This window comes from Somniosus microcephalus, chromosome 8 (genome assembly GCF_052327205.1).
Source record: "Somniosus microcephalus isolate GS21.2 chromosome 8, FLI_Smic_1.0, whole genome shotgun sequence".
NCBI lineage: Eukaryota > Metazoa > Chordata > Chondrichthyes > Squaliformes > Somniosidae > Somniosus > Somniosus microcephalus.
In genome coordinates, this window is record NC_140994.1 from 2,173,667 (window position 1) to 2,197,718 (window position 24,052).

At 51.8% G+C, this 24,052-nt stretch overlaps 2 protein-coding genes across 6 annotated transcripts in view; both read right to left on the reverse strand.

Moving 5' to 3' along the window:
* arhgap19 (Rho GTPase activating protein 19) overlaps window positions 1–6,447 on the reverse strand; it is a 57,054-nt gene extending 50,607 nt beyond the window's left edge. For both annotated transcript variants that reach the window (XM_085994120.1, XM_085994119.1), the window contains exon 1: window positions 6,276–6,447. In XM_085994120.1, coding sequence (XP_085850246.1) covers window positions 6,276–6,286 — 11 coding nt within the window. In that variant the 5' untranslated portion in view covers window positions 6,287–6,447. The remainder of the gene's footprint in view (window positions 1–6,275) is intronic.
* A 12,457-nt stretch (window positions 6,448–18,904) lies between these two features.
* Window positions 18,905–24,052, reverse strand: part of slka (STE20-like kinase a) — a 230,037-nt gene continuing 224,889 nt past the window's right edge. For all 4 annotated transcript variants that reach the window (XM_085994121.1, XM_085994124.1, XM_085994123.1 and 1 more), the window contains one exon: window positions 18,905–20,457. In XM_085994121.1, the coding sequence (XP_085850247.1) occupies window positions 20,311–20,457 (147 nt within the window). In that variant the 3' untranslated portion in view covers window positions 18,905–20,310. The remainder of the gene's footprint in view (window positions 20,458–24,052) is intronic.

Sequence of the window (24,052 nt, forward strand, 5' to 3'; positions counted from 1 at the left end):
CTCGCTCCCTCTCCCCCCTCCCTCTCCCTCTCCCTCTCCCTCACTCGCTCCCTCTCCCCCCGCCCTCTCCCTCTCCCCCCCGCCCTCTCCCCCCTCCCCTTCCTCCCATGCTCCCTCGCCCCCCACTCCCCCTCCCTCCCACGCTCCCTCGCCCCAACGCTCCCTTGCCCCCTCCCGCTCCCTCGCCCCCTCCCGCTCCCTCGCCCCCCCCCGCTCCCTCGCCCCCCCCACCCATGCTCCCTCGGCCCCTCCCACGCTCCCCTCGGCCCCCTCCCACGCTCCCTCGGCCCCCTCCCACGCTCCCTTGCCCCCTCCCACGCTCCATCGCCCCCCCTTCCCATGCTCCCCCTCCCTCCCATGCTCCCCTCCCTACCACGCCCCCCCCTCCCTCCCACGCTCCCTTCCCGCCCACACTCCCCCCTCCCTCCCTCGCCCCCCTTCCCTCCCACGCTCCCCCTCCCTCGACCCCCCTCCCTCCCACGCTCCCCCTCCCTCCCTCGCCCCCCCCTCACTCTCCCCCCCCCCTCACTCTCCCCCCCTTCACTCACTCGCCACCCCCCTCAGACACACACTTCCCCTCACTCCCTCCTTCTCCCTCACCCCATCTCACCCACCCTCCCTCTCCCTCCCTCACCCCATCTCTCACCCTCTCTCTCTCTCTCCCTCACTCTCCCCTTCACCTCCCTCCCTCAGACACACACTTCCACCTCCCTCAAACACACTCTCTCCTTCACACCCTCTCCCTCCCTCACACACCCCCTCCCTCCCTCACACACCCCATCTCTCACCCTCCCTCAGACACACACTTTCTCACTCACTCCCTCTCCTCACACACCCCCTCCTCTCACACTCCCTCCCTCCCCCTCAGACACACACTCTCCCCCTCCCTCACTCCCTCTCCTCCCTCACACATTCCCTCTCCTCCCTCACTCTCTCCCTCCCACCCCCTCACTCCCTCCCCCCCACTCACCTCACTCTCCCTCCCTCCCCCTCTCACTCACTCCCTCCCTCCCACTCACTCCCCCTCCTCCTCCCTCCCCCTCACTCCCTCCCCCCTCACTCCCTCCCTCCCCCCCCTCACTCCCTCCCTCCCCCCCTCACTCCCCCTCTCACTCCCTCCCCCTCTCACTCCCTCCCCCCCTCACCCCCCCTCCCTCTCACTCCCTCCCCCACTCTCCTCACTCACACCCTCTCCTCACTCACTCCCTCTCCTCACTCACTCCCCCTCACCCACTCCCCCCTCCCACTCACTCACTCCCCCTCACTCCCTCCCCCTCACTCTCACTCACTCACTCCCTCTCCTCCCTCCCCCTCACTCAATCCCTCTCCTCCCTCCCCCTCACTCACACCCACCCTCTCTCTCCCTCACCCACTCACACCCACCCACTCTCTCACCCGCTCTCCCCCCCTCACTCCCACTCTCTCCCCCCCCCTCGCTCTCTCCCCCCCCTCGCTCCCCCCCTCACTCCCCCCCCGCTCTCTCCCCCCCTCACTCCCCCCCCGCTCTCTCCCCCCCTCACTCCCCCCCCGCGCTCTCTCCCCCCTCACTCCCCCCGCGCTCTCTCTCCCCCCCTCACTCCCCCCGCGCTCTCTCTCCCCCCCTCACTCCCCCCGCGCTCTCTCCCCCCCCTCACTCCCCCCGCGCTCTCTCTCTCCCCCCGCGCTCTCTCTCCCCCCCCTCACTCCCCCCGCGCTCTCTCTCCCCCCCTCTCCCCCCGCGCTCTCTCCCCCCCCTCACTCCCCCCGCGCTCTCTCTCCCCCCCTCACTCCCCCCGCGCTCTCTCTCCCCCCCTCACTCCCCCCGCGCTCTCTCTCCCCCCCTCACTCCCCCCGCGCTCTCTCTCCCCCCCTCACTCCCCCGCGCTCTCTCTCCCCCCCTCACTCTCTCCCCCCCCACTACCCCCCGCGCTCTCTCTCCCCCCCTCACTCTCTCCCCCCCCACTACCCCCCGCGCTCTCTCCCCCCCTCACTCTCCCCCCCCGTCGCTCTCTCACCCCCGCCTCTCCCCCCCTCGCTCTCTCCCCCCGCTCTCTCCCCCCCCTCGCTCCCCCCCGCCTCTCTCCCCTCCGCCTCTCTCCCCCCCTCACTCCCCCCGCGCTCTCTCTCCCCCCCTCACTCTCTCCCCCCCACTACCCCCCGCGCTCTCTCTCCCCCCCTCACTCTCTCCCCCCCCACTACCCCCCGCGCTCTCTCCCCCCCTCACTCTCCCCCCCGCCTCTCTCCCCCCCCTCGCTCTCTCCCCCCCGCCTCTCTCCCCCGCGCGCGCTCTCCCCCCCTCGCTCCCTCCCCCCCTCGCTCCCTCCCCCCCGCGCTCTCCCCCCCCGCGCTCTCCCCCCCCTCACTCCCTCGCCCCCGCGCTCTCCCCCCCCCGCGCTCTCCCCCCCCCTCACTCCCCCCCGCGCTCTCTCCCCTCACTCTCTCCCCCCCGCGCTCTCTCCCCCCCTCACTCCCCCCCGCGCTCTCTCCCCCCCGCGCTCTCTCCCCCCCTCACGCTCTCTCCCCTCACTCCCCCCCGCGCGCTCTCCCCCCTCACTCCCCCCGCGCTCTCTCTCCCCCCCTCACTCCCCCCGCGCTCTCTCCCCCCCCTCACTCCCCCCGCGCTCTCTCTCCCCCCCCTCACTCCCCCCGCGCTCTCTCTCCCCCCCTCACTCCCCCCGCGCTCTCTCCCCCCCTCACTCCCCCCGCGCTCTCTCCCCCCCCTCACTCCCCCCGCGCTCTCTCCCCCCCTCACTCTCTCCCCCCCCCACTACGCCCCCCTCACACTCTCCCCCCCACTACCCCCCGCGCGCTCTCCCCCCCTCACTCTCTCCCCCCCCTCACTCCCCCCGCGCTCTCTCCCCCCCCCTCACTCCCCCCGCGCTCTCTCCCCCCTCACTCTCTCCCCCCCCACTACGCCCCCCTCACACTCTCCCCCCCCACTACCCCCCGCGCTCTCTCCCCCCCGCGCTCTCTCCCCCCGCGCTCTCTCTCCCCCCCTCACTCCCCCCGCGCTCTCTCTCCCCCCCTCACTCCCCCCGCGCTCTCTCTCCCCCCCTCACTCCCCCGTGCTCTCTCTCCCCCCCTCACTCCCCCCGTGCTCTCTCTCCCCCCCCCTCACTCCCCCCCGCGCTCTCTCTCCCCCCCCTCACTCCCCCCCGCGCTCTCTCCCCCCCGCGCTCCCCCCCGCGCTCTCTCCCCCCTCGCTCTCTCCCCCCCGCCCCTCACTCCCCCCCCGCCCCTCACTCCCTCCCCCCTCACTCCCACCCGCGCTCTCTCCCCCCTCACCCCCCCCCGCGCTCTCTCCTCCCCTCACTCCCCCCCCCTCACTCCCACCCGCGCTCTCTCCCCCCTCACTCCCACCCGCGCTCTCTCCCCCCCTCACTCCCACCCGCGCGCTCTCCCCCCCTCACTCCCACCCGCGCTCTCTCCCCCCCTCACTCCCACCCGCGCTCTCTCTCCCCCTCACTCCCACCCGCGCTCTCCCCCCCACTCCCACCCGCTCTCTCTCTCCCCCTCACTCCCACCCGCTCTCTCTCTCCCCCTCACTCCCACCCGCGCTCTCTCTCCCCCTCACTCCCACCCGCTCTCTCTCTCCCCCTCACTCCCACCCGCTCTCTCTCTCTCCCCCTCACTCCCACCCGCTCTCTCTCTCCCCCTCACTCCCACCCGCTCTCTCTCTCCCCCTCACTCCCACCCGCTCTCTCTCCCCCCCTCACTCCCACCCGCTCTCTCTCTCCCCCCCTCACTCCCACCCGCTCTCTCTCTCCCCCTCACTCCCACCCGCTCTCTCTCCCCCCTCACTCCCACCCGCTCTCTCTCTCCCCCACTCCCACCCGCTCTCTCTCTCCCCCCCTCACTCCCACCCGCTCTCTCTCTCCCCCCCTCACTCCCACCCGCTCTCTCTCTCCCCCCCTCACTCCCACCCGCTCTCTCTCTCCCCCCCTCACTCCCACCCGCTCTCTCTCTCCCCCCCTCACTCCCACCCGCTCTCTCTCTCCCCCCCTCACTCCCACCCGCTCTCTCTCTCCCCCCCTCACTCCCACCCGCTCTCTCTCCCCCTCACTCCCACCCGCTCTCTCTCTCCCCCTCACTCCCACCCGCTCTCTCTCTCCCCCTCACTCCCACCCGCTCTCTCTCTCCCCCCTCACTCCCACCCGCTCTCTCTCTCCCCCTCACTCCCACCCGCTCTCTCTCTCCCCCCTCACTCCCACCCGCTCTCTCTCTCCCCCTCACTCCCACCCGCTCTCTCTCTCCCCCTCACTCCCACCCGCTCTCTCTCTCCCCCTCACTCCCACCCGCTCTCTCTCTCCCCCTCACTCCCACCCGCTCTCTCTCCCCCTCACTCCCACCCGCTCTCTCTCTCCCCCCTCACTCCCACCCGCTCTCTCTCCCCCTCACTCCCACCCGCTCTCTCTCTCCCCCTCACTCCCACCCGCTCTCTCTCCCCCTCACTCCCACCCGCTCTCTCTCTCCCCCTCACTCCCACCCGCTCTCTCTCTCCCCCTCACTCCCACCCGCTCTCTCTCCCCCTCACTCCCACCCGCTCTCTCTCTCCCCCTCACTCCCACCCGCTCTCTCTCTCCCCCTCACTCCCACCCGCTCTCTCTCTCCCCCCCTCTCTCTCTCTCCCCCTCTCTCCCACCCACTCTCTCTCTCCCCCCCTCACTCCCACCCGCTCTCTCTCCCCCTCACTCCCACCCGCTCTCTCTCCCCCTCACTCCCACCCGCTCTCTCTCTCCCCCCCGCTCTCTCTCTCCCCCCCTCACTCCCACCCGCTCTCTCTCTCCCCCTCACTCCCACCCGCTCTCTCTCCCCCTCACTCCCACCCGCTCTCTCTCCCCCTCACTCCCACCCGCTCCTTCTCCCCCTCACTCCCACCCGCTCCTTCTCCCCCTCACTCACTCTCCACCCTCCCCCACTCTCACTCTCCACCCTCCCCCACTCCCCACCCTCCCCCACTCACTCCCCTCCCCCTCACTCACTCTCCCCACCCTCCCCCTCACTCACTCTCCCCACCCTCCCACTCACTCTCCCCACCCTCCCCCTCACTCACTCTCCCCTCACTCTCCCCACCCTCCCCCTCACTCTCCCCACCCTCCCCCTCACTCACTCGCCCCACCCTCCCCTCACTCACTCGCCCCACCCTCCCCCTCACTCACTTGCCCCACCCTCCCCCTCACTCACTCTCCCCACCCTCCCCCTCACTCACTCTCCCCACCCTCCCCCTCACTCACTCTCCCCACCCTCCCCCTCACTCACTCTCCCCACCCTCCCCCTCACTCACTCTCCCCACCCTCCCCCTCACTCACTCTCCCCCTCACTCACTCTCCCCACCCTCCCCCTCACTCACTCTCCCCACCCTCCCCCTCACTCACTCTCCCCACCCTCCCCCTCACTCACTCTCCCCACCCTCCCCCTCACTCACTCTCCCCACCCTCCCCCTCACTCACTCTCCCCACCCTCCCCCTCACTCTCTCCCCACCCTCCCCCTCACTCACTCTCCCCACCCTCCCCCTCACTCACTCTCCCCACCCTCCCCCTCACTCACTCATCCCCCACCCTCCCCCTCACTCACTCTCCCCACCCTCCCCCTCACTCACTCTCCCCTCTCCCTCATTCTCCCCCTCACTCACTCTCCCCTCTCCCCCTCACTCACTCTCCCTCCTCCCCCTCACCTCTCCCCCTCACTCACTCTCCCTCCTCCCCCTCACTCACTCTCCCTCCTCCCCCTCACTCACTCTCCCTCCTCCCCCCTCCCCCTCTCTCCCTCCTCCCCCCTCCCCCTCTCTCCCCCCTCCCCCTCTCTCCCCCCTCCCCCCTCCCCCTCACTCACTCTCCCCCCTCCCCCCTCCCCCCTCCCCCTCACTCACTCTCCCCCCTCCCCCTCACTCACTCTCCCCCCTCCCCCTCACTCACTCTCCCTCCTCCCCCTCACTCACTCTCCCTCCTCCCCCTCACTCACTCTCCTCCCCTCACTCACTCTCCCTCCTCCCCCTCACTCACTCTCCCTCCTCCCCCTCACTCACTCTCCCTCCTCCCCCCTCCCTCCTCCCCCTCACTCACTCTCCCTCCTCCCCTCACTCACTCTCCCTCCTCCCCTCACTCACTCTCCCTCCTCCCCTCACTCACTCTCCCTCCTCCCCTCACTCACTCTCCCTCACTCACTCTCCCTCACCTCTCCCCCTCACTCACTCTCCCTCACCTCTCCCCCTCACTCACTCCTCCCCCACTCTCACTCTCCACCACTCTCACCCTCACCCACTCTCACTCTCCCCTACTCTCACTCTCACTCTCACCGGCCCGCCATCCTCGGGCTGTCCGCTCCGCCGCCGTTGAGCGCGCTGCGCTCTGATTGGTTGGTTTGAAATCTCCTCCCGTCAGCGGGACCGCTCCGTTCCTTGCGCAGCCGCAGTGTGCGGGCTCATTATCCGCGCATGCGCACTGCCTGCTCCGGTTTGTAATGGCGGACTACACTTCCCAGGGTGCTGTGGGCGGCCTAGCTCCCAGTATTTAAAGCTGGGCTGCACAGAGGCAAAACTGTCACTAGTAATGGGCACGGCTGAGTTTTTAGAATAGGAACCAGCTACATTATAAACGGGGGACATCCCGGGAAAATTCACCCCATATTTCAATCACTGACTCCACACGTGTATTCCAGTCTCACAACTCTATAAAAGTTGCTCCTGCTCTGTCTTAAATCTCTTTAATCTATGTCCTCTCGTTCTACAACCCTTAATCACTGGAATCAATCTGTTTCTATCTACTGTGCCTTCCCATCATCATTTTAAACACCTATCAAATCATCCCTTAATCTCCTAACAAAAACAGCCCAATTTTTTCCAACTCTTTTATTATATTTATATTTCCTCATACTAGGCAGCATCCTGGTGAAACTTGCTGTACCCTCTCTATTGCCTCAACATCCTTCCTATAGTGTGGAGGCCAGAACCGCACACAATCCTCCAACTGTGGTCTTCGAAAGTTTTATACAGATTCACCTTTGCATCTCAACTTTTTAATATTCTATACCTCTTGCCATACAACCCACAAGATTTTTAAATGGCCTGAATTACTTGCAGTACTGCTTTTAATGTCTTGTGAACCTGAAGCCCTAAATCTCTCTGCTCTTCTAAATCTCACTGACCCGTTTAAAGATCAGAATCACTGTTGTCCAGGTTTGTAGTTGCGCCCCATCCATCCCCAGAGCGATTGTTTCTCTGCCTTTGCTTCTCACCCGCCACTCCTCACCCCATCTCCTTCTCCCTCTTTCCCTCCTCATCCTTTCCCCATCCTCCAGTATCCTCCCACTTCCTGCTCCAATTGTAGCCTCGTCCTCTAATCCTGCGTGACCCAAAGATTGCACTTGGTCTGGACTCCCCATGTGCAACACAGTTGGAGTATGACTAATATATCTATCTCTGTTCCTGGGACTAGGGACAGGGTCACTGGCAAGGCTTGTGAAGCTAAGCTAGAGCCAAGCCTGGTTAGTACCTGGAGGGGTGACCACCAGGGAAGACCAGGTGCAGAAGGTCACGGAAGGAGCCCCAGGAGGGGCGGCTGGTGAGCAGGCCCGGGCGTTGGGCTGAAGAGTGTCGGAATGGTGGAAATGGAATGGCGGCGCGCACAGACGCAGCGGCTTTGCTTCTCCCAGGACGGTGCTATTTACGTTAATGTTATTTGTACTGGACTCATGGGAGCTTGCAAGATCACATTTCGTTGTTCATGTACTTGTGCATTGTACAATGACAATAAAGTTGAATTATTATTATCTTCACCATCCCATCAGTGTAGTGCTCTGCAGTCAATATCCTCTGCACTCAATGAATATAGACATCAACATACAAGCAATATTACATTTTACAGTGTTTAGTCAAAAATATTGTTTTCCGCTCCCTTTAGTTCTCCCCCTTGTCACGTTGCCAACTAAGAATGCAAGTGACCGACCTTGTCACCTCTCAGCCGCTTGCCAAGTCAAACTCAGTCAGGGTCGGTCCATTTGGTTTAAAACACAACTTATTTTGTTGCACGTCAACAACAACAACAACTCGTATTTATATAGCACCTTTAATGTAGTAAAACGGCCCAAGGCGCTGCACAGGAGTATTTTAAGACAAAAAATTTGACACCGATCTACATAAGGATAAATTAGGGCAGGTGACCAAAAGCTTGGTCAAAGAGGTAGGTTTTAAGGAGCATCTTAAAGGAGGAAAGAGAGGTAGCGAGGCGGAGAATTCCAGAGCTTGGGGCCTAGGCAACAGAAGGCACTTAACAGCTTAAAATTAAAATTTGTCCCAATCCATGAGATCATAAACGTAATTCCTGACATTTCCCAGATCTTTACAGCTTTGGGGAGAATGCTGCAGGGCAAGGGGAGACTGAGCAGGCAGCTTTCCCTTCCTTTGGGAAGGTACAATTTCTGTACTGGGTACTGCCCCAGCTGACTGCAGGGGCTCCCCCTTGTGGAGACTACATGGAGCAGGCAAGGGAGCAGAGGGCTAGTCATCCCAGGAACCCACATCCTACGCTTCTGGTATGGTGCTTCACTAGGATCTGCCCAGTCTTAATGAAACTAATCAGGTTTAGTGTCTCAAAATGAATGATTTATTCACTTTTTTCTCATACAGTGGGACAGGTGAGGATTTACAGCTGACTGCAGTATTGTGAACGAGATCTAACTTTAGAAATAAAAACGCACAGAGAATGTCATCTGCAATAATCATTTTATTTACAGTTGTAATTATTTCTGCACATAGCTTCACAATCACCTTATGTAGAACATCAGATCCACATAAATAAGTTCTCTTCATGGTTTAACAAAGGAAGTCCTAGATATGAAAACATCTAATTTATAAAGCTGTAGCAAAGCCTTCGTGTGTTATAGTTACAATCAGAAATATAGACACTAGTTTCCCAATGGTTACAGTACTAGTAACATCCTGAAATTCCAGGACACAGGATCTGCGACTGACCACAGATATTCTTCTATGGTTTTGGTTGGGGTTCGTTGTTAGCTTCAGTACAATGATGAGCCGCAGGGCCCAGTACGATCCGAGTCCTGAACAGCCACAAATTCGGAAGCAAAAAAAGTCAATGCCGTAGAGGCGATCACATGATTGTTTTTGCAGGAAATGATGTAAGAGGTCACTTGCTTCAATTTAAAAAGAACAAATACCATATTCATAAGTGCGTCTGTTTAAAACATTCCCCAAATCACACGTCAGTGTCCTTCCATGTCAACTTTTGTTTGTTTAGATTACTCATAACTCAATGAAGTCTATTCTATATCTACTATGCACATACACGAGGAGCCTATTCAGTGTGGATAGGAAGCGGTTTCACAGTATTTAGCACCCAGTCTTATAGTGAAAAGGTGACACGTTTTCAGAGGGCAGGGGAAAGATACATTTTATTTTTATTAGTAGTGGGGGAAAATGGAACACTTCAAAAACTCCCAGGGCAGGTACAGCACGGGTTAGATACAGAGTAAAGCTCCCTCTACACTGACCCATCAAACACTCCCAGGGCAGGTGCAGCACGGGTTAGATACAGAGTAAAGCTCCCTCTACATTGTTCCATCAAACACTCCCAGGGCAGGTACAGCACGGGTTAGATACAGAGTGAAGCTCCCTCTACACTGACCCATCAAACACTCCCAGGGCAGGTGCAGCATGGGTTAGATACAGAGTAAAGCTCCCTCTACATTGTTCCATCCAACACTCCCAGGGCAGGTACAGCACGGTTTAGATACAGAATAAAGCTCCCTCTACACTGTCCCATCAAACACTCCCAGGGCAGGTACAGCACGGGTTAGATACAGAGTAAAGCTCCCTCTACACTGCCCCATCAAACACTCCCAGGGCAGGTACAGCACGGGTTAGATACAGAGTAAAGCTCCCTCTACACTGTCCCATCAAACACTCCCAGGGCAGGTACAGCACGGGTTAGATACAGAGTAAAGCTCCCTCTACACTGCCCCATCAAACACTCCCAGGGCAGGTACAGCACGGGTTAGATACAGAGTAAACCTCCCTCTACACTGTCCCATCAAACACTCCCAGGGTAGGTACAGCACAGGTTAGATACAGAGTAAAGCTCCCTCTACACTGTCCCATCAAACACTCCCAGGGCAGGTACAGCACGGGTTAGATACAGAGTAAAGCTCCCTCTACACTGTCCCATCAAACACTCCCCGGGCAGGTACAGCACGGGTTAGATACAGGGTAAAGTCCCTCTACACTGTCCCATCAAACACTCCCAGGGCAGGTACAGCACGGGTTAGATACAGAGTAAAGCTCCCTCTACACTGTCCCATCAAACACTCCCAGGGCAGGTACAGCACGGGTTAGATACAGAGTAAAGCTCCCTCTACACTGCCCCATCAAACACTCCCAGGGCAGGTACAGCACGGGTTAGATACAGAGTAAAGCTCCCTCTACACTACCGCCAGAATGTGGTTTCGCCCCAACCGTAGCAATGTGACATTTTCCATTTCTCACGCCAGTCATCCCGGAGCCTCTCTAAGTGAGATCACCAATCAGTGCTAATGTAGGAGCAGCTTTGTGTTTGGGGCCTGGCCCACTGAGAATTGGATTGTGATTAGCCCAAACCCATTTCAAATTGGACCTTTATAGGCAAATGACAGGAAATTTCAAACAATTAATCTGGGTTAGAATGGAATGCAAAATCTTGAGGTGAAAGGTCCATTGGCACTTAATAAGCACACAAACTCACTGGTCATAATGCTCTATTAAACTAAAATTCAGGAAGTTAAACATGGATAATGAATTTTGGTCAAATACCAAGTCCTGCTTTTGGAATAAATACACAGTTCAATGGGTTGTGCACTAATTTCTCACGGATCGTGGTCTCGCACTGATACTGGTGCACTGCTGCAGCACATGTCTAACCCACAGACTGGTGAACATGATTCACAAGGTGGAACTTCACTCCAGCACAGGGGAAATATATTTGGGTTTAACCCTCTCTTAACATTAGAATTTAAAAATACCACAAGGTAACATAACTTGGTCCATTCATCCAGAGGGCACTGCCAAGAAGCAGAAAAACATTGCAGCGGATATTCAGCAAAATGGGCGCTTGCAGTAGCAGATGGTGGCAGACCATTAATACAGGTTTCTGACCATAAACGCATCTGGCTCGTGAGTCGGGACCGAGAACGTGTCGGGACCGAGAACGTGTCAGGACCGCATTGTCTCCAAGTGTCAATTGAGTGCGCAGACAGATTTTGAAAGCTTTAAAAGACCCAATTCTGAAAGAGGTGCCATGTTCTGACCCTCATGCCCTGGACGGCCAGTCTACACGTTGATTTCTCTGCCATCTGAACACCTCAGAGACCAGCAGGCCTCTCGTGTGATCGCCTCTACAGTACAGAACACCAAACAATCCCAAATAAATCACACAAAATTAACATGCAAGTGTGGAGATCTAAACTCAACACTTTCACATCCTCTCCCTCTCAGCAAAAGCAATCTGACAGCCCACACCAGTGCCAGGGGGACAGGAATACAGGGCTAGGCCCTAACCACACAAGCAGAAATACTTCATATAGAATAAAATATCCATTAAAATAATCTAGATATATATAGTTTGTGATGGTTAGTAGATAATAGTTAATTCCTTGTGCAATATGTTCATCCACAGATTGAGCTGTTAAGGGGAGGGGGGGAGAGGAGGGTGAACCAGGCAAAGATTGAGGGGTGAAGGGTCGGGGTGAACTGGGCACGGATTGAGGGGTGAAGGGTCGGGGGTGAACCGGGCACGTATTGAGGGGTGAAGGGTCGGGATGAACCAGGCACGGATTGAGGGGTGAAGGGTCGGGGGTGAACCGGGCACGGATTGAGGGGTGAACCAGGCACGGATTGAGGGGTGAAGGGTCGGGGGTGAACCGGGCATGGATTGAGGGGTGAAGGGTCGGGGGTGAACCGGGCAAAGATTGAGGGGTGAAGGGTCGGGGGTGAACCGGGCACGGATTGAGGGGTGAAGGGTCAGGGGTGAACCGGGCACGGATTGAGGGGTGAAGGGTCGGGGTGAACCGGGCACGGATTGAGGGGTGATGGGTCGGGTCAGGGGGCGGGCGAACCAGCCACAGACCCACGGTTATTGTTAAGCACCGTAGAGTCAGTTACTGATACTGATGTTTTGGAAAGAACAGAATCCTGACTGGACAGAGATGGGGCTGTTTACCAGGTGCAAGCTCTCACCTTTCACCAGAACTCCACAGGAAACATATTCCAGAGTGAGAGTAGTGTTTTACTGAGGGTGGGGAGTGCAGAACTGAACACAGTCAACCTGCTAAACCTCACTGCCCTCTCTCCTGTGGACAGAGGAGTTCCACTAATACTTTTCTGACACCACGATGCTAAACACACCAGAATACTTCACTATTCGTGAATGTTTCACTTTAAAAAGTAAAGGACTTACATTTATATAGCACTCTTATCACATCCTGTCTTTCAGATGAGATGTTAAACCGAGACCCCATCTGCTCTCATAGATGGACGTAAAAGATCCCATGGCACTATTTTGAAGAAGAGCAGGGGAGTTCTCCCCAGTGTCCTGGCCAATATTTATCCCTCAATCAACATCACTAAAACAGATTCGGCATCAGTGAAGAGAGAAACAGAGTTAAAGTTTGAAAGGTCAGCGACCTAAAACGTTACCTCTGTTTTTCTCTTCACAGATGCTGCCTGACCTGCTCAGTATTCCCAGCATTTCTCTTTTTATTTCAGATTTCCAGCATCTGCAGTATTTTGCTTTTGTGTTACTAAAACGGATTATCTGGTCATTATCACATTGCTGTTTGTGGGAGCTTGCTGTGCACAAATTGGCTGCCACATTTCATACATTACAGCAGTGACTACACTTCAAAAAGTTATTCATTGGCTGTAAAGCGCTTTGGGACGACCTGTGGTCGTGAAAGGCGCTATATAAACGCAAGACTGTCTTTTTTCTTTTCTCTCAGACACGTTTCAAAGCTTCACACAATTAATGGGGATTTAGTGAATGTAGTGATGGGGATTTAGTGAATGTAGTGATGGCGATTTAGTGAATGTAGTGATGGGGATTTAGTGAATGTAGTGATGGGGATTTAGTGAATGTAGTGATGGCGATTTAGTGAATGTAGTGATGGGGATTTAGTGAATGTAGTGATGGCGATTTAGTGAATGTAGTGATGGGGATTTAGTGAATCCAGTGATGGGGATTTAGTGAATGTAGTGATGGGGATTTAGTGAATGTAGTGATGGGGATTTAGTGAATGTAGTGATGGGGATTTAGTGAATGTAGTGATGGGGATTTAGTGAATGTAGTGATGGGGATTTAGTGAATGTAGTGATGGGGATTTAGTGAATGTAGTGATGGGGATTTAGTGAATGTAGTGATGGGGATTTAGTGAATGTAGTGATGAGGATTTAGTGAATGTAGTGATGGGGATTTAGTGAATGTAGTGATGGGGATTTAGTGAATGTAGTGATGGGGATTTAGTGAATGTAGTGATGGGGATTTAGTGAATGTAGTGATGGGGATTTAGTGAATGCAGTGATGGGGATTTAGTGAATGTAGTGATGGGGATTTAGTGAATGTAGTGATGGGGATTTAGTGAATGTAGTGATGGGGATTTAGTGAATGTAGTGATGGGGATTTAGTGAATGTAGTGATGGGGATTTAGTGAATGCAGTGATGGGGATTTAGTGAATGCAGTGATGAGGATTTAGTGAATGTAGTGATGGGGATTTAGTGAATGCAGTGATGGGGATTTAGTGAATGCAGTGATGAGGATTTAGTGAATGTAGTGATGGGGATTTAGTGAATGTAGTGATGGGGATTTAGTGAATGTAGTGATGGGGATTTAGTGAATGTAGTGATGGGGATTTAGTGAATGTAGTGATGGGGATTTAGTGAATGCAGTGATGGGGATTTAGTGAATGCAGTGATGAGGATTTAGTGAATGTAGTGATGGGGATTTAGTGAATGTAGTGATGGGGATTTAGTGAATGTAGTGATGGGGATTTAGTGAATGTAGTGATGGGGATTTAGTGAATGCAGTGATGGGGATTTAGTGAATGTAGTGATGGGGATTTAGTGAATGTAGTGATGGGGATTTAGTGAATGTAGTGATGGGGATTTAGTGAATGTAGTGATGGGGATTTAGTGAATGTAGTGATGGGGATTTAGTGAATGTAGTGATGGGGATTTAGTGAATGTAGTGATGGGGATTTAGTGAATGTAGTGATGGGGATTTAGTGAATGTAGTGATGGGGATTTAGTGAATGTAGTGATGGGGATTTAGTGAATGTAGTGATGGGGATTTAGTGAATGTAGTGATGAGGATTTAGTGAATGTAGTGATGGGGATTTAGTGAATGTAGTGATGGGGATTTAGTGAATGTAGTGATGGGGATTTAGTGAATGTAGTGATGGGGATTTAGTGAATGTAGTGATGGGGATTTAGTGAATGTAGTGATGGGGATTTAGTGAATGTAGTGATGAGGATTTAGTGAATGTAGTGATGGGGATTTAGTGAATGTAGTGATGGGGATTTAGTGAATGCAGTGATGGGGATTTAGTGAATGTAGTGATGAGGATTTAGTGAATGTAGTGATGGGGATTTAGTGAATGTAGTGATGGGGATTTAGTGAATGTAGTGATGAGGATTTAGTGAATGTAGTGATGAGGATTTAGTGAATGTAGTGATGGGGATTTAGTGAATGTAGTGATGAGGATTTAGTGAATGCAGTGATGGGGATTTAGTGAATGTAGTGATGGGGATTTAGTGAATGTAGTGATGGGGATTTAGTGAATGTAGTGATGGGGATTTAGTGAATGTAGTGATGGGGATTTAGTGAATGTAGTGATGGGGATTTAGTGAATGTAGTGATGGGGATTTAGTGAATGCAGTGATGGGGATTTAGTGAATGCAGTGATGGGGATTTAGTGAATGTAGTGATGGGGATTTAGTGAATGTAGTGATGGGGATTTAGTGAATGTAGTGATGGGGATTTAGTGAATGTAGTGATGGGGATTTAGTGAATGTAGTGATGGGGATTTAGTGAATGCAGTGATGGGGATTTAGTGAATGCAGTGATGGGGATTTAGTGAATGTAGTGATGGGGATTTAGTGAATGTAGTGATGGGGATTTAGTGAATGTAGTGATGGGGATTTAGTGAATGCAGTGATGGGGATTTAGTGAATGCAGTGATGGGGATTTAGTGAATGTAGTGATGGGGATTTAGTGAATGCAGTGATGGGGATTTAGTGAATGCAGTGATGAGGATTTAGTGAATGTAGTGATGGGGATTTAGTGAATGTAGTGATGGGGATTTAGTGAATGCAGTGATGGGGATTTAGTGAATGCAGTGATGGGGATTTAGTGAATGCAGTGATGAGGATTTAGTGAATGTAGTGATGGGGATTTAGTGAATGTAGTGATGGGGATTTAGTGAATGTAGTGATGGGGATTTAGTGAATGTAGTGATGGGGATTTAGTGAATGTAGTGATGGGGATTTAGTGAATGCAGTGATGGGGATTTAGTGAATGTAGTGATGGGGATTTAGTGAATGTAGTGATGGGGATTTAGTGAATGTAGTGATGGGGATTTAGTGAATGTAGTGATGGGGATTTAGTGAATGTAGTGATGGGGATTTAGTGAATGCAGTGATGAGGATTTAGTGAATGTAGTGATGGGGATTTAGTGAATGCAGTGATGGGGATTTAGTGAATGTAGTGATGGGGATTTAGTGAATGTAGTGATGGGGATTTAGTGAATGTAGTGATGGGGATTTAGTGAATGTAGTGATGGGGATTTAGTGAATGTAGTGATGGGGATTTAGTGAATGTAGTGATGGGGATTTAGTGAATGTAGTGATGGGGATTTAGTGAATGCAGTGATGGGGATTTAGTGAATGTAGTGATGGGGATTTAGTGAATGCAGTGATGGGGATTTAGTGAATGTAGTGATGGGGATTTAGTGAATGTAGTGATGGGGATTTAGTGAATGTAGTGATGAGGATTTAGTGAATGTAGTGATGGGGATTTAGTGAATGTAGTGATGGGGATTTAGTGAATGTAGTGATGGGGATTTAGTGAATGCAGTGATGGGGATTTAGTGAATGTAGTGATGGGGATTTAGTGAATGCAGTGATGGGGATTTAGTGAATGTAGTGATGGGGATTTAGTGAATGTAGTGATGGGGATTTAGTGAATGCAGTGATGGGGATTTAGTGAATGTAGTGATGGGGATTTAGTGAATGTAGTGATGGGGATTTAGTGAATGTAGTGATGGGGATTTAGTGAATGCAGTGATGGGGATTTAGTGAATGCAGTGATGAGGATTTAGTGAATGTAGTGATGGGGATTTAGTGAATGTAGTGATGGGGATTTAGTGAATGTAGTGATGGGGATTTAGTGAATGTAGTGATGGGGATTTAGTGAATGTAGTGATAGAAACATAGAAGATAGGAGCAGGAGTAGGCCATTCGGCCCTTCGAGCCTGCTCCGCCATTCAATGAGATCATGGCTGATCAGCCAAATTCAGCACCCTGTCGCTGCCTTCTCCCCATATCCCTTGATCCCTTTAGCCTTAAGAAATATATCCAACTCTTTCTTGAATAAATTTAATGAACTGGCCTCCACCGCCCTCTGTGGCAGAGAATTCCACAGGTTCACCACTCTCTGGGTGAAGAAATTCCTCCTAATTTCAGTCCTAAATGTCCTACCCCTTATCCTTAGACTATGACCCCTGGTTCTGGACTCCCCGACCATCGGGAACATCCTTCCAGCATCTAGTCTGTCCAGGCCTGACAGAATTTTATAGGTTTCGATGAGATCCCCTCTCAATCTTCTAAACTCCAGTGAGTATAAACCCAATCGACACAATCTCTCCTCGTACGTCATTCCTGCCATCGCAGGTATCAGCCTGGTGAATCTTCGCTGCACTCCTTCCATGGCAAGAACATCCTTCCTCAGGTATGGTGACCAAAACTGCACACGATACTCAAGGTGCGGTCTCACCAAGGCCCTGTACAACTGTAGCAAGACATCCTTGTTCCTGTACTCGAACCCTCTTGCTACGAAGGCCAACATACCATTTGCCTTCTTAACCGCCTGCTGCACCTGCATGCTTACCTTCAGCAACTGGTGCACAATAACACCCAGGTCTCTTTGCACTTCCCCTTCTCCCAATCTATTGCCATTCAAATAATAATCTGCCTCCTGTTTTTGCCACCAAACTGGATAACCTCACATTTATCCACATTATAGTGCATTTGCCATGTTTCTGCCCAATCACCTAACCTGTCCAAATCGTACTGGAGTTTCATGACATCCTCCTCACAGCATACCCTCCCACCCAGCTTTGTGTCGTCTGCAAATTTGGAGATATTACATCCAATTCCCTCATCCAGATCATTAATTAATATATATTGTGAACAGCTGGGGTCCTAGGACCGATCCTTGCGGTACCCCACTAGTCACTGCCTGCCACTCGGAAAAAGACCCGTTTATTCCAACTCTTTGCTTTCTGTCCGCCAACCAGTTCTCTATCCAAGTCAATACCTTGCCCCCAATCCCATGTGCCTTAATTTTGCACGCTAATCTCTTATGCGGGACCTTATCGAAAGCCCTCTGAAAGTTCAAATACACCACATCCACTGGTTCTCCCTTATCTATTTTACCAGTTACATCCTCAAAAAATTCCAGTAGATTAGTCAAGCATGATTTACCTTTTGTAAATCCATGTTGACTTTGTCCGATCCTGTCACTGCTTTCCAAGTGCTCTGCTATTACATCTTTTATAATGGACTCTAGCATTTTCCCCACTACCGATGTCAGGCTTACCGGTCTATAATTCCCCGCTTTTTCTCTGCCACCCTTTTTGAATAGTGGGGTAACATTAGCTACCCTCCAATCCATGGGTACTGTTCCAGAGTCTATTGAGTTCTGGAAGATGACCAGCAATGCATCTACTATTTCTAGGGCCACTTCCTTAAGTACCCTGGGATGTAGATTATCAGGCCCTGGGGATTTATCGGCCTTCAGTCCCATCAATTTTCCTAACACCATTTCCCTACAAATACTGATTTCTTTCAGTTCCACCCATTCATCAGACCTTATGTTCCCCGGTATTTCTGGGAGGTTATTTGTGTCCTCCTTTGTGAAGACAGAACCAAAATATGTATTTAGTTGGTCTGCCATTTAGTGAATGTAGTGATGGGGATTTAGTGAATGTAGTGATGAGGATTTAGTGAATGTAGTGATGAGGATTTAGTGAATGTAGTGATGGGGATTTAGTGAATGTAGTGATGGGGATTTAGTGAATGCAGTGATGGGGATTTAGTGAATGTAGTGATGGGGATTTAGTGAATGTAGTGATGGGGATTTAGTGAATGTAGTGATGGGGATTTAGTGAATGTAGTGATGGGGATTTAGTGAATGTAGTGATGGGGATTTAGTGAATGTAGTGATGGGGATTTAGTGAATGTAGTGATGGGGATTTAGTGAATGTAGTGATGGGGATTTAGTGAATGTAGTGATGGGGATTTAGTGAATGTAACGATGGGGATTTAGTGAATGTAGTGATGGGGATTTAGTGAATGTAGTGATGGGGATTTAGTGAATGTAGTGATGGGGATTTAGTGAATGTAGTGATGGGGATTTAGTGAATGTAGTGATGGGGATTTAGTGAATGTAGTGATGGGGATTTAGTGAATGTAGTGATGGGGATTTAGTGAATGTAGTGATGGGGATTTAGTGAATGTAGTGATGGGGATTTAGTGAATGTAACGATGGGGATTTAGTGAATGTAGTGATGGGGATTTAGTGAATGTAGTGATGGGGATTTAGTGAATGTAGTGATGGGGATTTAGTGAATGTAGTGATGGGGATTTAGTGAATGTAGTGATGGGGATTTAGTGAATGTAGTGATGGGGATTTAGTGAATGTAGTGATGGGGATTTAGTGAATGTAGTGATGGGGATTTAGTGAATGTAGTGATGGGGATTTAGTGAATGTAGTGATGGGGATTTAATGAATGTAGTGATGGGGATTTAGTGAATGTAGTGATGGGGATTTAGTGAATGTAGTGATGGGGATTTAGTGAATGTAACGATGGGGATTTAGTGAATGTGTTGATGGGGATTTAGTGAATGTAGTGATGGGGATTTAGCACTGCCCTACGCGCAGCGTGTTGCTCTACACTGCGATAGAACCCGCCGAGTGTTGTGGTATTGGAGCTTTCCTGTCCCCAAGATCTGATTGAGCTCAATGAGGACACTAAATGCAAAGGGATTCTTTCCTCAGTAACAGTCAAAAGTCACAGCACAGGTTACATGCTGTTTGAGGGCTCTTGTGTCATTGGGATGCGTCTCCATTTTTAGAAAAAGACTGAAATGCAACAGGTAACACAAATAAAATTGCGAAAGGCCTGAATTGCCTTACCTGTGAACTGTCACCTACACCACAGAAACTGGGGCGAGAATGCCCAAACTCGGTTCCTGCAAGACCCTTTCATACCATCAGTCTGGGCGGACTCACGCCCAATCCAAGAGGTGACAGGACAGAACGTTAACTGTCCACACTACCCAGTGTCGAATTGTAACCTAGTGGCAGGCAGGCATTTTGTCCTGTAGGCTTTCTGCTGCAGCTCAATTCAAAGTTTGTGTAATTAAATGACTGGAGTAAATACTGGTCGCAAATAATGAACTTTGAAAGCACTCCTGTCGGGTTTCATAAATATTAGCTTGCTCAGAATGATGCAGAAATCTGAAATACCGACTGAAACCTTACACTGAGGGCTGCTCATTTCAAGGGGAAGCCATCAGATATGCAGTAATATTCCACTCCTAGACCCATCAGACAAATGTCACCCTCTCACCAGAACAAACACTGTCAGGCCTCTCTGCCCCTCCAACATGCAGCATATCTCTCTGCACAGAGCCACTGTGACACTCTGCAGGATCCTGAGTCTATTCCCTTGCTCTCAGGCCTAAGGAGGATGGGACCAAAGATCAGGTAAAACAGGAGTGTTATAAATGATTAAAACGATGCCACGGCTGATACGAACACACCACTCCCAGTCTGTATTTCTCATCGCATCGCCAGGAAATCAAGTCACGCAATTGATCCAGGACCTCCCGTTACAAACAGTCCCTTAAGGTTAGAAAAATTTCAATCCAAACAGTCACATGCCGATTGTCTTTAAACTCAAAGGTGGTAAAGTGGCAGCGGAGAGTCCTTGCTGCAGGTTACTGGATCAGCACTACTTATAGTATCTGTTATACTGAAAGAGGAAGAGAAACTACTGGGAGCCCCCGCGGTTAGGATCCTGTGGAGTGCAGGCTTGGGACGGGGTAGAACTTGGAAATCCGGCTCTGCGCTGACGGGTTGAGGCATTCAGATTCACCGCTCATCCTGAAAAAGACTTCCTGCTCCTGCAGTTTGCGAGCAAATTCTTCCTCTAAAGCCTGGAATGGATTTGGGACAAACAGTTAGTGAAGGAGAAAGAAACACAGCTCGTCAGAAAATACAGTCAGGTACAAAGGAGTTACACTCAGATACATCTGAAGACAAAGGGAAAGTGGGTTCAGCCTGAACCAGCTGTACAGTTCAAGAGATTGCAGATCACTTACTGGCCTCTTTCAGTCCTCTTTTCTGAGCCAGATATTCTGTGACTGCTAGATAATTCACAACAACATGGATGAACTAATAGCGCAGATAGAAATTAACATTTTGATGTCTGATCTAACAGCCATAACGGAGACGTGGTTGCAAAGTGGCCAAGGTTGGGAACTAAATATTCCAGGAGACTTAACTTTTAGAAGAGATAGGCAAAATGGAAAAGGAGGAGGGGTATCCCTGAAAATAAAGGATGGGATAAAGACAGCAGAGAGAAAGGATCTTAGCTCCGAAAATCAAGAAGTAGAATCAGTTTGGGAGGAGCTAAGAAACAGCAAGAGGCAGAAAACATTGGTGGGAGTTGTTTATAGGCCCCCAAACAGTAGTTGTAATGTAGGGCAGAATATAAATCAGGAAATTAGAGGATCATGTAACAAGGGTAATACAGTGATCATGGGGGACTTTAATCTACATATAGACTGGGCAAACCAAATGTGCAGTAATAGTGTGGAGGACAAATTCATGGAATGTATACAAAACAGTTTTCTAGATCAGTATGTTGAGAAACCAACTAGGGAACAAGCTATTTTAGATCTAGTATTGTGCAACGAGAAAGGGTTAATTAATAACCTTGTAGTAAAGGAGCCTTTAGGGAAGAGTGACCATAATATGATAGAATTTTATATTAAGTTCAAAAGTGATTTAGTTAAATCCGAAAGTAGGGTCTTAAATCTAAACAAAGCAAACTACGTAGGTATGACTATGTAGATTAGCAAACTACATTAAAAGGTGTGATGGTAGACAAGCAATGGCTAGCATTTAAAGAATGCATAATTTACAACAAATATACATTCCTTTAAGGCACAAAAACCCCACAGGAAAAGAGGTCCAATCATGGCTAACAAGAGGTTAAAGATAGTATTAGATCAAAGGAAGAGGCTTATAATGTTGCCAAAAAGAGCAGTAAGCCTGAGGATTGGGAGGATTTTAGAATTCAGCAAAGGAGGACCAAGTAATTATTCAAGAAAGGGAAAATGGAATGAGAGTAAACTAGCGAGAGACATAAAAACAGACTGTAAAAGCTTCTGTAGGTATGTAAAAAGGAAAAGATTAGCGAAAGTAAATGTGGGTCCCTTACAGGCTGAGACAGGAGAAATTATAATGGGGAATAAGGAAATGGCAGAGAAATTAAACAAATACTTTGGGCTGGATTTTGTCACTGGGGCGGGCTGGGGTCGTGTAATCCGCTTTTCGTGTTAGCCACCCGATTCTAAATCGATGTGGGAGAATGATGCGTGTGGGAACCCATGGCCTAATTAGTTTTTTCAGTCTGAACCTCGCCTCCGATAACGTCATCATTGCTGCTGCATTTAAGGTCTGCAACAAGCCTTGCTTCTTCTGCAGACTGCCAACCTTTTGGCCTTTCATGTTAGAGGACCTGGAGGCAGAATGACCAGCCAGAGACCGAGGTCTGCTCCCAGGTTTGATGACGTTGCCCTGCAGGCTTTAGTGGAGGGAGCAAGAGCCAATAAAGAGGTGCTCTTCCCTTCTTCAGGGAGGAAGAAGCCTCCCCAGCAGACCAAGGCTGTGTGGATCCAGGTGGCCCAGGAGGTCAACTCTTTGTCGATAACCCGCAGAACCTGGCTTCAGTGCAGGAAGAGGTTTCATGACCTTCTGCACACTGGAAAAGTGAGTATGACTTTCCCATCACCCTCAATCTGATCCCCATTGCCTCTCCTCACCAGCACTCAGCTTTAGCAATCTCTTCCTCCACATCCCACTTGACACTGACATCCATGCACCCTTACCCATTCCCTCTCTCTCTATGGTCACATTCACCTAACTATTCGACTATGCAGCCCTCACACTCCCTATCACTGTGATGCTATGAAAACAACTTACAACACACAGGGAGGGCCCTTGGTCTTGCCACCTCACTCCATATTTGTCTCCTTCTAAGCATCTATGCTATGGATTCTCTACACTCACTCCTTCATTCTCACTCAAACTCCACTTATCTCCCTCATTGCAGGAAAAGAGAGCTCACAATAAGAGGGAAAGAGCGAGGACAGGAGGAGGGCCACCCTCAGTAGCCCACCTCACCCCCTGGGAGGAAGCGGCCCTGGAGATCATGGGAGTGGAGGACGATGTGCAAGTGGGGGACGGACAGACGGGTGCATCACAGCAAGCTGGTGACAGAATAGTTTTCCCATCTCTCTCATTGACATTGCATGAGTCGCTGATAATGATTCTGAAGCTCTAACAGATGGACTTATGATCATCTGCAATACGCAATGTGCATGTAACCTTGGCATCACATCTCTGGCTCTTTCTTTACTCCCCCACAGGACCATCGCCAGCACCCATCCCCACTAGCCAGGAGGAAGAGCCTGAGCATCCAGACTCCTCAGAGGAAGCTGCAACCTCTGAGGGCGCAGTGTCAGCAGAATTCAGCGCACCAAGCACCAGCGCAGACACTCACACCTCGGTGGTACCTTCGCGAGATAGTGCAAAGTTGTCACCTGGTGTATCACAGCTCACAAGTGAGCATCAGCAGATTGTGCAGACAGGGACAGCAGTGGAGAGTCCTTGTCGGAGGGCGCAGGACTCTGCCAGCTCGGCTCAGCTGCATGTTGACCCTCTGCCTCTGTCCATCCACAAGATCAGCGGTGCTGGAACTCCAGGAATAGATGCAGGAGTCTCTGGCAGGTTTTGTCTCCAGGGTCGCTGCGAATGTGGAGCGAATGGAGGGGTCCATTGCGAACATAAGCAGAGCCTTTGTGGAGCCATTGGCGCATGAACGCATCACCATGGAAAGGATGGCAACCTCCATGGAGGTGATAAGTCGCCAGAGTGCAGAAAACATGGTGAGTGTTCTGAATAGAATGACATCTCTGGAGGAGCGATGGTCATCTATTGAACTGAGAAACCAGACCTTCATGGAAGTCCTTCCGAGTAGGACTGCCAGTGCAGATACGGGTCCCCATGGCCCCCTTGATGTGCAGCAAGGTGCTCTCAAGCCACTTGCAAGCGCTGAGGGGACCTGACCCATGAGAGGGAAGTTGGTGGCAGACATCAAGTGGGGGCTCCTCTCCAAGCGCTCACACTTCCATGCCACTGCAGAGCCCTCGGTCAGAGCCCCACCCAACTGAGATCGGCGTCTCAACTCCTGCACAGCCGCAGGAGCAGCAGACTGTTGGCGAGCCCTCACAGGTTCGCAACCCCAGAGGACGCCCGCCAAAGGTGTCGAGACAGGAGCAGCAAGAAACTGAGCAAGGGGCCTCCACATCTGCTGAAGTCACAGGGGAAGCACCACGTAGGAGCACGCATAAGAGAAAGATACTGCACAAATAGTCACAAGGGTAGTCACTTGAGTGAAATTTGATGTCTAATGTTAAAAAGCCATCAGATGGTAACTGTAAATAAAAAATCTGATGGCTACTG